The sequence below is a fragment of the Polyodon spathula genome, chromosome 24 (assembly GCF_017654505.1).
Source record: "Polyodon spathula isolate WHYD16114869_AA chromosome 24, ASM1765450v1, whole genome shotgun sequence".
Lineage (NCBI taxonomy): Eukaryota > Metazoa > Chordata > Actinopteri > Acipenseriformes > Polyodontidae > Polyodon > Polyodon spathula.
The window spans coordinates 21460220-21477752 of NC_054557.1; the positions used below are offsets into that span (position 1 = coordinate 21460220).

The following is a 17533-nucleotide window of genomic DNA, read 5'->3' on the forward strand; positions in this document are numbered from 1 at the left end:
TTCTTATAAATGCCTAAAGCCTGTTTCACACTGGCATGCTCTACCCGGGTCAGGACCTGGTGTCATGCAGGTTGACTGCGTGATTTCACACTGCTTTTGATAAATCACTGCAAGTAAACAATGCCCTGGAAGAAATTTGTTATGGACACTTCCATCCAAACTTCTCTGGTTTAAACTGTCAGCCAGAATATTGATTAGATCAAATGTTTCTTCATCCCTGCTGCAGTCTCGCTCATGGTGTTTCTCAAGCAACAAAATATGGCCAAACAGAAACATTTCTTGCGGAAGTGAAACCTTCACGCAGATGTGGCTGTTTGTTATTTCGCTCAACCCAGGTCAAAGCGTGTCGACCCACATCCAGAGGTGTCAGAACCTGGTTCAGCTTACAACACTGCAATAGTCTGTTATTACTAATGTCTTATACTGTTGTCTTGTTTTTGTTGTTGTAGTCTGTGCATTGATGGGGGGTCTCTCAGTGTGCTGCCCCCAAAGAAGATACCATGTCATCAAAAATACAAAGACCTGGGACGAAGCTCGCCAACACTGTCAAAGTAATTACATTGATCTGGTTAGTGTTTCCAGTGAAACAGAAATGCTGGCAGTCAAGGCACTAATTTCCCGGACCACAGATTACACGTTTTGGATGGCTCTGCACAGAAACACAGCAAGCTCGCCTTGGGAATGGTCAAACGGTGCGGCCTTTCAATACAGCAAATGGACGAGTTGGGAACCAGATTCTAATGGAGATTGTGGAGCCATGATTCCCAGCGGAGAGTGGATAGGCGAACGTTGTACTGAGGCTCACTGCTTGGTCTGTTTGGCAGGTAAGGAGAATTGCATTCTGAGAAGAGTTCATGTGGATGTTTATAATCAATCGATTGATCTGCCTGTTGCATCATCTCTGTTATTTTAAAGCTAAGGGAAACTGCAAGTATAATTTTGGGTGCCACAGCATTGTGCACTATTATTATTATTATTATTATTATTATTATTATTATTATTATTATTATTATTATTATATGTCCTACTAATAACATACAGTTTGTGGGGAGATGGGGGGTTCCTTTAAATGACAAGATGGTGCAACTTGTTCAGCTTTCTCGCCAACTGTTGCTATTTCATGAGTTCCTCTCCTTTCTTTCAATTGGAAACTGCTTGAGTGTGATTTGGCCCCAGGCAGAAGTTTCACTTTACACTGAAGTATTGATATAATATTGCACAATTGCACTGCCATTAGAATGTAGGGAAGGACATGGAGAAACCAAAGTAATTCCAGTAAATCTCATCTAATATGACTTACTGTCATTTTGGAGGTGTCAATTTTCCTTTATTGGTAAGCTGCTAATTAACTAAATTTACCAATCGCTCCTTTCATTCTACTAGGTGACACCAAGACTGAAAGCATGTGAGTCAGTGGAGAAGCAGTGATTGGTTATTGAGGAGTTTTTACAGGATCTCAAACAATGTGTTCTCTCCTGTGGCCTCTTGAAGAACGCAGGGACAGCTTTGAAATATCTGAAAAGAGGGATCAGTAAATTTACTTCATTAGCAGCTTTGAAAAAAAAAAATCCTTTAAAAAAAATCTAATACAACTTTACCATAATGTGTGCATCTATCATATAGGAAACTCTGAGGAATTATGGTAATATTTAGACATATTTTGCTAGCTCTATGTGCTTCAACATTTGAGGCATTGTTATTGTAACAAGTCTCTGACAAATAAAATACTGGTCATAGTCAAATGTGCATCTAACCCTAACCCTTGTGTCCACTGTACACTTCTGTGCTTCTCTGCAGGACCTTCTGCGCTGTGCGGCCAGAGGGAGTACTACCTGGTAGACACAGTGAAGAATGCAGATCAAGCCAGAGAACACTGCAGATCTCTCTACACAGACCTGGTGAGCATCACAAGCCAAGACGTGCTCCTGGATATCGAACAGCTGATGAACAAAGACACGTCCAATATCGACTACTGGATAGGACTGAGGAGGGACGGTGGGTCTTGGGTCTGGGGAAACGGGGAAACTTTCAACTACAGCAACTGGGGAGACACATGGAGCACTTCAAACTGTGTGACGCTCAAGACCGCTGATTGGAATTTTGGGAACTGGCAGGTGAACGACTGCAACGACAACAACAAGTTCATCTGCTACAAAGGCAAGTCACTTCTGATTTATACAGACACTTTATATACGTGTGGGTGTGTGGCTCCATTGTTTTTTTTTTCTCATTGCTAGCAGCTTCTGAAGAGGCTTATGTTGTGGATCAAGGCTAGTAGTCATACTAGTCATGTGCTAGTGATTAATTACAGTATTTTGTGTGATTGAAAAATAAGCAGAAATCCAGTTAGAGCTCAGAAATGTTGCCCCGCCCCTGTGTGTATTTCTGTGTTATATGCTGCGTGTAGTGTGTTAATGTTGGTGTATTGTAGTTGGTACATGGGATTGCACAGCACTTCACATGCAGGTAAAATGTAATAATATGTGAGCACGTAAAATTGCACTAGATTAATTCACGTGCAGTTGTATTGAGACTCCAACTGAATGACTGATTAGCAATCGGGTCTCGGTACAGCTGCATAAAAGCAAAATGTTTTCACTCACCCGGGGTTGTGTGTTCGAGAAGTGGAGTATCTATTTGTTTGGCCACCGCACTGTTTTGTTTTTGTGTTTTGTGTTTCAAACCTTTTATTTTCTTTTTGTCTATTTGCTAATAAACTGTGCAGCAACACATTCAATTCACCACATCACCAGTACTGTCTTTTTTTGGTTTCATTTCCTGTTTCTGACGTCACCACTCAGCCAGCCTTGTGACAGCATCACAGTGCAGTAATGAGCTTGGTTGATTCTTTCTATGTGATCCTTTCCACAGATCTACAGGACCCCACCACTGTTCAGCCTGACTCTCAGAGCTCTCCAACCACCCCGCCATCTGCTTCCCAAACACAATCCCAGCAGCCTTCCACAATGGGCAGCACAGCTCCTCCAGCAGCAACGGGTGGGTACAGAGTCATATGGCTAGTGTACAGCCAGCGATGTATGGAGATAAAAACTGTTATGTAATGGAACAAGACCATGTAACGCCTCGTAGGCCAAGAGTAGGATCTTAAAATCAAGTTTATATCTTACTGGCATAGAATGTAAAGAGGTAAAACCTGTGGTGATAGGATCATATTCATACTCCCTGAGCAGGTATTGCGACCCCACATCCTGTCAGTAGTAATTACCATGTTGCTTCTATGTGAACCTTTCCACAGATCTACAGGACACCACCACTGTTCAGTCTGACTCTCAGAGCTCTCCAACCACCGGGCCAGCCACTTCCCAAACACCAGATGAAGGAGAACAATCCCAGCAGCCTTCCACGGTGGGCGGAACCTCTCCTCCAGCCAGCTCCCCTGGGCACTCTGGAACTTCACCTGCATCAGAAGGTGGGTATACTCTGGCTTTACAAAAGAATGTGCTTCTCCAGCAAACAAATGCTTCTTAAAAGACTCTTCTAGACCGGGAGTGAGGAGGGGAAGTCGTAGAGCAGTGCTGTGCACTGAAGCCCATCAGTTAAGCATCGTGCACTGATATGAGGAGTCTTTTCAGAAGCAGTTTTGTTAGAATATTTGGTTCATAGTTGGTTAATTAGGCAAATTCTTTAAAACGAGACTTGTATGACAAAAGTTGGTAAGGAATTTGAAAGGCTAAGGACAAGGTAAGTAATTGATAACATTAATGATTCAATACTGCACATTGTGTCAAGAATATTAAACAAAGAACAAATCACTGAACTGAGCAACTTGTTTGGATCAGTGGCTGTATTCATTATTTGTATTTATTTTTCTTACAGATCTTAAACCCTCAAGCTCACCTTCTACACTGGTCTCTAAAGGTATGGAGTTAAATGTAATTCACAACTCATAACAAAGGCTTTATTAAAAATTACTTCATTATTTTATTCTACTTATTTATTTCGTTATTTTCTTACAGATCCAAACACCTCAGAACCTCCTTCCACTCCAGGCTCTAAAGGTATGGAATGAAATCAGATCAGTGATCAAAGCAGATTCAAAGCCCAGTTCATGTTTCATGTGAACCACTAGACGAATTTAAGCCATGTGATATTTGTGTGCAACTATTCAGCAACAATAATGGGAAAGCTGAAGAATCTTGGTGTCTGATAGCTGCAGTGATTCAGCATGAGGCAACTGTTTGAACTCTTTTATTTGTCTGCACAGATAAGACGGCAATCGGAAGAGTCAAATTTGCTGCACCAATAGGAATGAATCTTGAAGACCCCAAAGTGAGCGAAGCCATTTTAGAGCAGGTGGGTGACATTCCCTTTCAGAATTACAAACTGACACTGTTTCATGTGGACTGTACTTTGTGTCAATCTGTTTATCTCATAGTTTATTTATTTTGCGTTGTAAATCTCATTTCTCACCAAGACAGAGAGAAAGAATTTTGTGTCTTGTTGTTTCAGATTCAGGAGCACCTCTCCCAGAAGTTTCCGATGGATGGCATGAAGATGCGCTGGAGAAAACAAGATGGAGAGATTTTCCACCATGATGTGGAAGAGGAGAAGGAGGAAGATGAAGGGAAGTGCTCTGATCTGTGAGATACCCGGGTTTCGGGGCGTTTTGCCAATGATCTCTATATAAACAAATCATTATTCAAAATATATACACAAGAAACAGCTTTTATTTCTCAATATTTAATTTATAATTGGTGGATGGGTAAAGGTAACTAGATTCAGAGTGGGAATAAGGGTTAATTTAGGCTTTTGAGTGTGCAATTTAATTGTGTATTAGCAACTACAACTAGATTTTAAATAAGGTGTATTGAGGATACAGCTCTGATTTATATTGTGGAGATGGGTGTATTTCCAATCATTCCAGTATATACAGCATTTGTTATTTATAATATGATTCATAATAAGGCTTTTAAGGTTGTATTTGAATCATTTATTTTCTTTAAGGTGATGGGTCTAATTTTAATTTATAATAAGTAAAATATATAACATTAGTTACTAGTGCAACTCTAATTTATAACAAGGATTTATGATAAAGATTTTTCCAAGTAGGTCAGTTTGCAAAAGGATGATCAGAAAAATGCACAACTTGAAAGTTACTGTACAATCCCATAGGGGGCGACACAAACAAATATACGGGAGAGGCTGGAGACAGAAATGAATAATGGAATTATTAAAACTGCAAACTTTAAGAATACGACACCAGGTTTAATTGCTTATCAGACAAAGAGGGGTCAAGCGACCGGCAGGTAAAGACCATCCTTATTTGCACTTGATTCTAAAGTGAAACGACATCGACAGCTCTTGAGCTGAGCCTCTTTCACAAATCACTCTGCAGAAGTTATGAGCAGGAGCTGTAAGGGAATCTGGGTAAGCAAGACTAGTTGCTTTAGTGCAGGGGTTGGTCTTTCCAGTTCAGGTCTTTGTTCCAACCTAAATCACTGCCTGAATCAATGACCCTCCAGTACCGGAGCTGCCTATCGCAGTGGAAGCAATCCTGCAGTATAGTTTAAGAGTGGTGGCGCCCCCTGTGGTCTTTATAATCAGCCTGCATTTAAAAAGAAACACCAGCAGGTGGCGTGAAAGGACAGCAGTGTATAGATCCACTGATGTTAATTAACTCAATGTTGCATGACGGTAAACTGATAAACAAATTAGCTGTATTAGTCAAAACGAAACCTAACTAAATGAATTGGGGATATTTCTTATAATTCATACTCACTGGACAAAAGCTTGAAATGATAATGCATTGAAGGAGAGCCATGCAGCATCATTAAAGTGAAAATAATCCAAAAAGCACAATTCATTATAAACACTTTAAACCCTTGTTCTGTTCACAAACACAGTCAGGTGCGCCTGATTCAATGAGCAGTCTGCTGGATGCAATGAACATGGGGTTACATCACTAAGGCTATAGTTAAGGGTTTGTGTGCTCTATATGAATATTACTAGGTAATGACTAGTGATACAACTTTTCTCGCTATTCATGCTCTGTATTTTTTTTTGTGCAATATTTCAATAAAGTTTTCTTTTCAATATGTGGCTGTGTTTGTTGATTAAAAGTCATTACACTCTGGAAATCACTTTCTGTATACAGGTTATCACGAGAAACAGTCAAAATTGGAGTTAGAGCAAGGGGGGCAGCTATCACTCTAGCAAAGAGACAAACAGACAGAGACTGCAGTGAATTACAGGAACACAACTTTGTGACAGAATAACCCATAGCGGAGCGGTAGTGACTTGGTTTAATGTTATAGCTTATTGTTTTAACGGTGCATATTTCCATAGTCATGTTAATTAAGTGATCGTGCCAATGCCTTCACCGAGAGGGCAAGACCGCTATTAGAAAGCGATTTTCCTCATTATTTTCTTTTAAAAAAAAAAAAAAAAAAACCTTGTAATGATTATTCGGGTACCTTTCTGCACAGAAATGTTTTAGAAAAATGTCTATAAATGATCACATACATAATAAGATAAAAAGGACAAATAACTTTATTAAACGAGTAACTTTTTTTTGTTAGGAACGCTGACGAATTGATTTGCAGTTCTATAAATGCATCTGCTTGGTGCAGGGGTCCAGTCCTATCGAACAGCTGTGGACAAACGTTTTGCATCACCCTATAGAATTAACTATTTTTATTTTTAACTATGAAAAACTGAAGAAAACTGTAGAATTCTGCGATATTATTTTGTAGTTTCCTTTGATTACATGATGTTAAATAAAATATCAAAATTATGATCTTAAAATTCTAAGTGATGTAAAACTTTTGGCCACAGCTGTAGATCAACCTTCCCTGTGAATTTCATATACTGTACTGCGTGGGATAATATGGCATGCCTCTGTTACAGCACACTGGAAAATAGGGCACTTGGTGTCAATTTATTTAACAGTACCATACCAGATTAGATGATTCTAGATTTTTTATTTTTTGGTGTCGGAGTTCGCACTTACCAGTGGGTATCGCGGTGTGAGCTTTGTGGTGATGATGATGATGATGGGGCAGTGGGGGTATTCTTATGATGGGGATGATGGGAGAGATTTATTTTATTTTGATCTGAAAACGCAGGAGTGGATCCCCCCTCGCGTCACCGAAAATCATCACGAAAAAGACCGCGGAAAACGATGCTGCCAGTAAACGCTACTGAAATATTATCTACACCAGTGTATTGAATTACTTAGTTATAATATTAACTGTACGTGCGGTTTTTGGCTGCTTTAAAATATGGGGTGGCAGGTGTAAAAAAAAAAAAGCGTTAATATTTTAACGTGTTTTTTTGTTTTTTTTCCAGATTTAACTTAAATCTTGTATTTTTTCCCCAGATTTTTAAATGCTGTGAAAATAAATGTTTTTTTTAAAATGTGTACATTCAGATATAATTTATAAATCTAGTCACAATATTTAACAATTAGCTAAATATTTAACTAAATCTTAAATCTCTTAACAAGATTCATCGTGAACATGAACAGGAAGTCATTTCAAGATAGAAACATATCAAAATAAACGGGAAGTTATTTCGAGACACGTTTTCAAATATTTGTAAACGTATTTTAGATACCTTTAAAATGATTTAGAGATATAGTTTACAGCGGTGGCCCTTAAGTGCAAAACACAAAAAGAAAAGCAGATACACAAAAAGAAAAACAACGACATTAAGAAAACACAAAAACATTAGGAAAACACAACAACATAAAAAAAAAAAAAAAAACACAAAAACATTAGGAAAACACAACAACCCCTTTCCTATGTACCTACCCGTTTGACGTTAATGTCGTTGTGTTTTCTTAATGTTGTGTTTTTCTTTTTGTGTTTCTTCTTTTCTTGTTGTGTTTGTGTTTTGCACATCAGGGCCACCGTAAGTTACATATTTATATCTTCAGATATTTTGATAAACGAATTATCAAACTGGCATAACCACTAGCACATTTCTGCGTCTCCAAATGCGCTATTGTTCAATTGAACAGCTATTTTTCAGATTAGTCATTTGAAGGTGAGGCGCAGATTTTCAGCATACTTTCACTTTTAAACCTGAACAAACTAAACTCTGCTCACGACTGATGACTCTCCACTTTCTATTGGTTCAGAGTTTACATAGCCAATCACATTATTTTCAATTGAAATGAGTTGCTTAATCAAGTGTTGCAACCTTATGTTACCTGCAAGTGTGTCAGAGTTACGGAACTAGTCGGGTTTTTTGCAAGTATCTGGATTAATATCATTAATAGATTGTTTTGTGGGGAGCAAAGATGGCTGTATTATGGCTGGTAATGCACTATGAGGCTTTGGCTTCAATACTGATTGCGCATATCTTGGTTACTTCTGCGTCTGTCGGTAAGTTTTTCATGTTTACAAATTATTTGGTATTTGTTTGGTACATGTCTCAGTCTTCTGTTTTCTACATTGTATATGTTGCAACAGTGGTTTTAAGTGCACTGTAAAAAATAATAGAGAAACATATGTCTATTTTCGAGTGGTATGTATTGGTAGGTAACGTATTCTTTGGTTTTCTTTAAAAACTTACCACAGTGTTGTCCATAAGAATAGAATTGCCAGAGGGGGGTAGCTAGCTATCAGAAATCAATCAAAAAGATACAATGCTTTAATAAACCAATTAAAATCAAAACCATGTACAAGAGTTAAGATATAAGCATATACAACGTAATAAAACGAGATTTAAAGTCACCACAAAAAAATAATAATTCAAATCGATCGTATTATCTTCTTATAAAGTCAAAGTTTTTTTTTTTTGTTATTTGTTTAGCTATTTGTTTTATTTATTTTTTTTTTTTTTTTTTTTTATTATTTTCCCTTTTTTATCGCTACAAAAAATAATATCGCAAAGAAAAGAAATACATCGAGGGGAAGAAAAGGAAAAGGTCGAAAAAACACAAAAACACAGATATTAGCTTATAAGAAATTCAAAGAAATATAATCGCTTAAAAAATAATCAGTTCGCACCAAAAACACAACAGGTAGTGTCTTAGCGTCTAGAATTGTCCCCCCCCCTTTTTTTTTTTTTTTTAGCTTTTTTTCCGCTTTTAAATATCGAATCGACTTTTTTTTTTTTTTTTTTTATTTCTTGTTTTTTTTTTTTTTAGCTTTAGCCCTTAAAGAAGAAACAATCGATCGCTAATCGCCAAATAAAAATATTTTCGTTTTTATTATTTTTTTTTTTTTTTTTAGCGATTTATTTTTTTAATAAAAAAAAAATCGAACATACTTAATATCGCAAAGATAAAAAAGAAAAAGAAATGCGTCGCTTTAAAATATCATCCGCTTTAAAAAATCGCTAAAAATCAAATCGAATAACAAAGAAATAGGGATAAAAATCGCTACAAAAAAAAAATTCGGAATGCGAAATTTTGTCCCCCCCCCCCCCCCCCCCTTTTTTAGCCGTACTACGTTTTAAAAGAAAATCAAAATAATATCGCGTTAAAATAAATCAAAATCGCCTTAAAAATAAAATCAGAGATCGCTTAAAAAAAATAGCTTTTTGGTTTTTTTTTTTTTTTTTTTATAGCGGTTTTTACGACAAATCTATCATCGAAGATTGTATCAAAAACATCGCCGCTTTAAATACTCAAAAGAAAAAAAAAAATCGCCAGATGGTCTCCCAAAAAAATCGTATTATCCGCCAATCACATATATTTTATCGCAATTTTTTTGTTTTTTTTTTTATTTTTCTTTTTTTTTACGCTTTTCAAAAGAGCTGCAATATGTATTGTGGCGGATAAATAGACAAATCACCAATCCGAATAAAAAAAAACGGCATTATTATTTATGAATTGTGTTAACAAACATCAATCTCTATTAACTGTTGAGTCTACGACGGTCTTGCGTAGCATCACGTTAAACAACACTGCATCCAATATTTATGTTGAAGGATTGAGTGGTTGATTGGTTTAGGGCAAACTGCGTATACGCGTAAAGCAGTCATATTTCGAAATCCCGTGTGTTTCACAACGGATAGGATCTTAAAATCGGATTTTATAAAAAAAATTTCATAGCGAAATTGGTTAGAAAATGCTGCATACACTACTTAGTGCAATTTGTTTGTAGTTAATAAATACAACTTCCTGAACTAACTAACAATCCCGTTTGACATGAATATGTATTTGTCAGTATACAGCTATGGCCAAAAGTTTTGCATCACCTAGAATTTTAGCATTAACACAATAATAATAAAAAAAATTAAAAAAGCAATAATAAAAATAATGCACTAATGATGTCATATAGGAACCTGCTTTACTATGCCGATGCCTAATGCTACTGCTGAGCTCAGCTTTTTGTCTCTGAGGGCTCGTAACATACCTACGATCATCCATGACTAAAGCTGTATTTATCATGGCTTTTTTTGTGTGAAGTGTTCCATTGATGTTTAATATGTAGTTCCCATGAAAATTATAATTTATGAAATTGTGTGTGTATATATATATATATATAAATAAAATATATTGGTGTGTGAGCAAGGAGAGGGTTTATTCCTGCTAAAAAAATAAATGTACACTTGTGTTTAATTGTTTTTATTAGTAATTATCCCCTGCACCTGGCTAGGTGCAGGGTATTTAAAGAAAGCAGCCAGTCTGTTCAGGGCTGCTGTGTGCCCAAGCTTAGTGAGGGGAAAAAAATAAAAAAACCTAAGTGACTGTGTGAACCTTTTATTGTTTTGATACTGGTAAGCAGCTTAGCTGCCCAGTTGGTTAGTTTAATTAGTGTAAATAAAAGTGTGCAACTGAGCTAAAACTTCAAGTTCCTGTGTCAGGTCAGTGGTTTTTAAAGGGACAACAAAGCTTGGTTACAATAACTATATATACAGCAAACATTTCTCTTAGTGATGCACTACCAGTTATCTGAATTTATTAACCTTAGTTCAAAGCGTCAAAGAAAGACACTGTGTCAAGTATTGGAACTCTTTCTCCTAAATTTCATCAACCTGTACAAAAAGGGGACATTTCACATGTTTGTTGCTGTTTTTACATGTATTGATGTTTTTGTTTTGTTTGAAAGTTCACTGATGGTCTTTAATTAAAGGTAGACATAAAAAAACTATATTTAGGAACATTGGTTGTATATTAACTGTAGAGAATTACACATTTTGAATGTGACAGTGCTATATATATATATATATATACACATACACACACACACACTGAACAGAAATATAAACGCAACATGTAAAGTGTTGATCCCATGTTTCGACTCTGGATCGACATGTACGACAGCGTGTTCCAGTTCTCGCCAATATCCAGCAACTTCACACAGCCATTGAAGAGGAGTGGGACAACATTCCACAGGCCACAATCAACAGCCCGATCAACTCTATGTGAAGGAGATGTGTCGCGCTGCATGAGGCAAATGGTGGTCACACCAGATACTGACTGGTTTTCTGATCCATACCCCTACTTTTTTTTTTTTTTTTTTAAAAAGGTATCTGTGACCAACAGATGCATATGTCTATTCCCAGTAATGTGAAATCCATAGATTAGAGCCTAATGAATTTATTTCAATTGACTGATTTCCTTATATGAACTGTAACTCAGTAAAATCTTTGAAATTGTTGCATATTTTTGTTCAGTGTGTGTGTGTGTGTGTGTATGTGTATATAGACATCTTCCTGTCAGAGTTTCCTCCAGTTTCCAAGTGCCTTTTGATGGTGTAGGAAACTGTACTCACTGACACCTTGGCTTTCTTTGCAATTTCTCTAAAGGAAAGACCTACACTTTTAAGGGTTATAATGGTCTGTCTGTCTTCCTTTGTTAATTGCCTTTTTCTCGCCATTATGATAGCAATATACTACTTCCTGCAACAATACTGTCCAAATAATGCTTAAGAGGGTGTAGTAACACAGTCTGTTCCAACACTGCTTTTATACAGACAGAGGGTTTGTAAGTAATCAACAAAAGTTGGGACACCTGTAGGAACTGATAGCATCAACTTTCAAGGCTCAATTTACTTCCATTGCTGCAGAACAGCTGTAAGTTGTTAAGCCATTACTTGTTCCCTGAAAAAGGCCTTTTTGTATAACTCTGAAATGTGTATTAATTTTCGGTTTTTGGTAACCTAAACTTTAAACTTTAACAGTTTACTGCATATCTTTGTAACATTTCAGGTTATTCACTGGACTTGAACTGCTAATAAAAACTGGAAAAAATACACACACACACATGAGAGAGAGAGAGAGAGAGAGAGAGAGAGAGAGAGAGAGATGTGTGTGTGTTTTTATATATATATATATATATATATACGATCAATATAATGATTAATATGATATATATAATATATTATATATATATATATACACATATAGAGAATCTATATATATAATATAATATATATTTGTGTAAATACAGTACAGTGCAAAAGTTTTAGGCAGGTGTGAAAAAATGCTGTAAAGTAAGAATGCTTTCAAAAATAGACATGTTAATAGTTTTAAGAAAAATCTACATTAAATCAATATTTGGTGTGACCACCCTTTGCCTTCAAAACAGCATCAATTCTTCTAGGTACACTTGCACACAGTTTGTGAAGGAACTCGGCAGGTAGGTTGGCCCAAACATCTTGGAGAACTAACCACAGTTCTTCTGTGGATTTAGGCAGCCTCAGTTGCTTCTCTCTCTTCATGTAATCCCAAACAGACTCGATGATGTTGAGATCAGAGCTCTGTGGGGGCCGTACCATCACTTCCAGGACTCCTTGTTCTTCTTTACGGTGAAGATAGTTCTTAATGACTTTTGCTGTATGTTTGGGGTTGATGTCATGCTGCAGAATAAATTTGGGGCCAATCAGATGCCTCCCTGATGCTGCGTCTACGGTCTGCGTCTATGGTCCTCAACGTTGCCCATTTCTTTGTGCTTCTTCAAAAGAGCTTGGACAGCACATCTGGAAACCCCTGTCTGCCTTGAAATTTCTGCCTGGGAGAGACCTTGCTGATGCAGTATAACTACCTTGTGTCTTGTTGCTGTGCTCAGTCTTGCCATGGTGTATGACTTTTGACAGTAAACTGTCTTCAGCAACCTCACCTTATTAGTTGAGTTTGGCTGTTCCTCACCCAGTTTTATTCCTCCTACACAGCTGTTTCTGTTTCAGTTAATGATTGTGTTTCAACCTACATATTGAATTGATGATCATTAGCACCTGTTTGATATAATTGTTTAATGATACACCTGACTATATGCCTACAAAATCCCTGACTTTGTGCAAGTGTACCTAGAAGAATTGATGCTGTTTTGAAGGCAAAGGGTGGTCACACCAAGTATTGATTTGATTTAGATTTTTCTTCTGTTCACTCACTTTGCATTTAGTTAATTGATAAATATAATCTATTAACATGTCTATTTTTTAAAGCAATCTTACTTTACAGCATTTTTTCACACCTGCCTAAAACTTTTGCACAGTACTGTGTGTGTGCGTGTGTGTGTGTATATATATAATATATGTATATATAACATATAAAAATATGTGTGTATATATATAGATTTTTTACATGTCTGAAAGGTACTGAGGAGCGAGCCCTTGAAGGATCTTTGTTGTAGTAAAATACCCATGTCTTGCTATTTTTGCTACTTTTGTAGGAACTCACTCGCTGCGGTATTGTTTCACTGCCACTTCAACAGAGAAATGGTTTCAAGAATCTGTTTTGATTGGCATGGTGAATGATGAGCAGCTTGAATACTACGACAGGGGTAGGAAACAGGTGGTCCTGCGAACGAACTGTATGAACAAGTCTGAGAGTCAGCAGGACTGGACAAGACATAATATGCACGCTGAAGAGCAATATGAGTGGATGAAAATTTCTTTAATAAATATGATGTTTCAATTTAAACATACCAGAGGTAAGTACAGGGGAGTTTAGGTTCATAAATTTGAAGTGTCTTTTTCCAATGCTTAATGTGTGTGGGCTGTAATAATACAATATCTTTACCTGTGAAATAAGATTTCTTGCAGTAGGCAGGAGCTCTGTTTCTTTCTGGTTTCAAATGGTCAGCTTTTAAGTGTGGGGTTTGTCAGGTTTTTTGTGTTCAATGTATTTGTCTCTAGGGATTCACGTTTTACAGCGGATGATCAGCTGTGAGCTTGATGAGGATGGCACTGCAAGGAGGTATATGCAGGATGTATATGATGGGAAAAATTATATCACTTTTGATGACGAGACAGAAACCTGGACAGCTTCCTTGCCACAGGCTTTGTACCATAAGAGGAAATGGGAAGCTGATCCAAACTGGAAAGCATACATACTGCACCTTTTTCAACAGGAGTGTATTGACTGGCTGAAAAAATACACCCTACGTGCGAAGAAGATGCTGGAGAGGAAAGGTACTGAACCATTCTAGGGGCCCACTTATGATCAGGTTCCTGGTTAGAGGGCGCTACATGAGAGTTATTTTAATTTTTTTTTTTTTTTTTTTTTTTTTTTTGCAAGCTAAACTTTTGCAGTAACATTGATGGGATTGTTTCTTTGCAGTTCCCCCTGAAGTGAGGCTGTTGCAGAAGAAATCTCATCCACATGCAGGGTCAGAGGTCATCTGTCATGTGACTGGGTTCTACCCTCGAGATGTCAATGTGTCCTGGCTGAGAGACGGGCAGGGTCCCCTGGAGGAGGGGGTATGGAGTGGGGAGGTGCTGCCCAACATGGACGGGACCTACCAGGTTAGAAAGACCCTGACCGTGAGCCCGGAAGAGCAGGCGAGACACAGATACACCTGCCAGGTGGAACACGCCAGTCTGGGGGAGAAGATAAAGAAGGAGTGGGGTAAGAGAGAGAGAGATAGAGAGGGAGAGCTGGTACATATTGCAGTGGCTTCCATGTACAGATCTGCTTTATGGTGACCCAGTAAATGCTGCACACAGGGTGATTTTAATGCCCTTGTGAGATGGTTTGCTCATTAAAGTCATTTGCAAACATTTCAAAAGGATGATTATATTGAGGGATATTTGGTGAGTAAGCTATCTGGCTGGGGTAAAATGGGCAAGAAGTACCCCACCACCTCAAAGAAAAAGGTAGATTTTCAGGCCAGGCTACATCTTGATAACTTTGCTGTAGGTCACATGGTCTGATTGCAGTTTAAACTACAGCACGTGACAAAGTATCAGGAAGTATTTGCGACTTCATATATGGCATTGTCTGTGAGATCTCCTCATACACCAAATGTAATAAAATATAAAGAAAAGGAAGACTGAATATTACCAATGCCAATAGATTGATTTTAAAACCTTGGTTAGCGCTGTCTGTAAGCTGAAACACTCCTTTACTAACAGGTAGGAATCTCAATTAAACAGCTCTATGCTGCAGAGGCAGGTCTGTCTTCATGGATCCTGAGCTGCTTTGTGTTTGCTGTTGCAGGGACTGGTTCACACACTGGGATTATCTTTGGAGTTGTGGTGTCTGCACTGCTCCTGATCACTGTGGTCATCGCTGGAGTTGTGATCTTTAAGATGAGACAAGCAGGTGAGCGAACTGGGAGGCAGGGCTGGGAGCTGCTTCATTGATACATTTATAATAGCTCTCTATGTACTTAAGAGTATCAATTATAGCCATTTATTTTAATATCCCCAGAAAGATGAACAGTGATGTTAGCACAGTCAGAATTGAACATTAATCCGGTTTTATTCACTCCCAGGTGCCAAGACCCTGGACTATAAAGCAGCTCAAAGTGAGTATTTAAGCTGTTTCTAATTGAAGAAATATGGAAAGACTAATCTGAAATTCTAAACACGCTCTAGACTTGCATACATTGTTAGTTATGCCACATTGCAGTTTATTTGTGCTGTTGGTGTCATGTTTAAAACAACAGCACCTTTTTCAATGTATGGTACATTTTTTTTTTTTTTTATAACGATCTATTCCTTCCTGATATTTCAGCAACTGAAAGTGATGCGTCTTCCAGATCATCCAGTAATTCCTAAGGTACCGATCTATCTTCCTTCATTGTCATTGACCAACTGATCTGATCTCCAGCACTATCTGTAAATACTGCACAACAATACACAATCCGTTCTGAGTGAACTCCTATAAATGGCTGTGCCGAGTCAGATTGTGAATGCACCTCGTCTAAATGGTGTTCTAGCTAACAACAGCAAATTAGAACAAGCGAGGCTGATTTGATCTGGATTACTCTCTGCCCACTCAATATTGTGCTTGACTAACTACGATCTGCTTGTTCCGTATCTGTTTCAGTTGCTGTGGTGCTGACTGCAGAGAGAGTGAAGACACAACACAACTGAGTTTCCGCTTTAACAAGAGGCTGCCCATCACTATTGCAATGCATTTGTTCTTAATAATATCATATTGTAACTGGACAACTCCACAAACATGGGGCCCTGTTCACAAAAGTCATGTAGACAATTTTAGAAGTTCACATTTATTCAAATGTAATCCTAGTCTGACTTTCTAGATATCACATTGCTATTTTACTTCATCTGAATCAAATTGGCTTTTGAAAATAGGTCATGCAGTTTAATATAATTTTATTTACTTAGAAGTGTATGTATCTACACTGGGCTTAAGGGTTAAAGGCACTGTCTGAGGGCATTGTAGTTATTGGAGCAGTGGAGTTATCTGTAGCATTAAAAATGTTCTTCACTATTTTGTCCACCTAGGGTTTGATGTACATTGTGGTTGACGTGAACAGCAGTGTATAGAATGGTAATCAGATGGTCTGATCTCTAGAGTTATTGTACAATCCAGGGGTAACCCTACAACGCTACTGTTACCTGGAAGAGATGTGTGCTGGAGACATGCGCATGTACGGCATTGGAAAGGGGGAACCAAGACGGTTGTCGTATTCTTGTAAATTCGAAACTGTTTTCAGTCTTTTATGAAGCTTGAATTGTTTTAAATGTAAATGCTTAATTTTTTTTATTATTATTATTACTTTTTAAATGTTTATAAAAAATATATCAATTTGAGTGATGCATTAGTATATTAAGGTGCAAGGATATTTGTGTAATTGTAAGTTATAAATGTAACACATATTTTAACATTCCAATACTGATATAATATATATATATATAGATATATATATATATATATATATATATATATATATATATATTATTGTCAGTGATGTTTCTTTTTTATTTTACCGCTTGTCATGTAATGACCCATAATTAAAAGATAATTTAGTGTCCCTGTATCAACAAGTATGTCAGTGACACATACAAAATTAGACTTATCATTGCCGTGAAGTAAATGCATCCACTGTATGGATATGGAAAATGAAAATTCACACATACAACTGTATACTGTACCATTGCAGGGGCCGTTCCACGGTAAGGCATTTGAGGGTGGGAGTGGAGGCAGGGCGAGGGGCAAGGGGCGGGGGTAGGGGTGTTAAACCACCACAGCTCCTTTTTATGCCCCTGGCAGGGATGGTGTCGGTACACTGGCACACTCCAGGGGAACCACACTTGGACAACGCTCATGTAGCTTCACCACTTTAACTCTTTGGAACTCTGTCCCAGCTTTGGTGCTTGATGCTCCCACCGTCGCTCGCTTTAAATCAACTCTCAAAACCCAC

At 37.5% G+C, this 17533-nt stretch overlaps 2 protein-coding genes and 1 long non-coding RNA gene across 3 annotated transcripts in view; all 3 read left to right on the forward strand.

Moving 5' to 3' along the window:
- The window catches only part of LOC121298762, a 6533-nt gene extending 5624 nt beyond the window's left edge, over nt 1-909 (forward strand). The window contains exon 3 of the long non-coding RNA XR_005947320.1: nt 450-909. This is a non-coding gene — a long non-coding RNA (uncharacterized LOC121298762). The remainder of the gene's footprint in view (nt 1-449) is intronic.
- Nucleotides 910-1766: 857 nt separating this feature from the next.
- Nucleotides 1767-6075, forward strand: LOC121298713 (mucin-1-like). Its single transcript, XM_041225915.1, has 7 exons — nt 1767-2157; nt 2872-2997; nt 3257-3430; nt 3838-3879; nt 3978-4019; nt 4226-4314; nt 4471-6075. Exons 1-7 carry the CDS (start codon nt 1944-1946, stop codon nt 4603-4605), a joined length of 822 nt encoding a protein of 273 aa, XP_041081849.1. The 5' UTR covers nt 1767-1943; the 3' UTR covers nt 4606-6075.
- A 2082-nt stretch (nt 6076-8157) lies between these two features.
- On the forward strand, nt 8158-16967 carry LOC121298691 (major histocompatibility complex class I-related gene protein-like). Its single transcript, XM_041225878.1, has 8 exons — nt 8158-8348; nt 13589-13849; nt 14055-14330; nt 14479-14766; nt 15358-15462; nt 15635-15667; nt 15877-15921; nt 16192-16967. Exons 1-7 carry the CDS (start codon nt 8264-8266, stop codon nt 15918-15920), a joined length of 1092 nt encoding a protein of 363 aa, XP_041081812.1. The 5' UTR covers nt 8158-8263; the 3' UTR covers nt 15921; nt 16192-16967.
- The last annotated feature ends 566 nt before the right edge of the window (nt 16968-17533 follow it).

Excerpts from the sequence above, each read along its gene's own strand:
- LOC121298713 (XM_041225915.1), top strand. The coding sequence starts at position 1,944 with ATGAACAAAGACACGTCCAATATCGACTACTGGATAGGACTGAGGAGG. Across the intron at positions 3,880-3,977 it reads TTCTACACTGGTCTCTAAAG|ATCCAAACACCTCAGAACCT; the intron begins GTATGGAGTTAA and ends ATTTTCTTACAG. Across the intron at positions 4,315-4,470 it reads GCGAAGCCATTTTAGAGCAG|ATTCAGGAGCACCTCTCCCA; the intron begins GTGGGTGACATT and ends TTGTTGTTTCAG.
- LOC121298691 (XM_041225878.1), top strand. The coding sequence starts at position 8,264 with ATGGCTGTATTATGGCTGGTAATGCACTATGAGGCTTTGGCTTCAATA. Across the intron at positions 13,850-14,054 it reads TCAATTTAAACATACCAGAG|GGATTCACGTTTTACAGCGG; the intron begins GTAAGTACAGGG and ends ATTTGTCTCTAG. Across the intron at positions 15,463-15,634 it reads CTTTAAGATGAGACAAGCAG|GTGCCAAGACCCTGGACTAT; the intron begins GTGAGCGAACTG and ends ATTCACTCCCAG.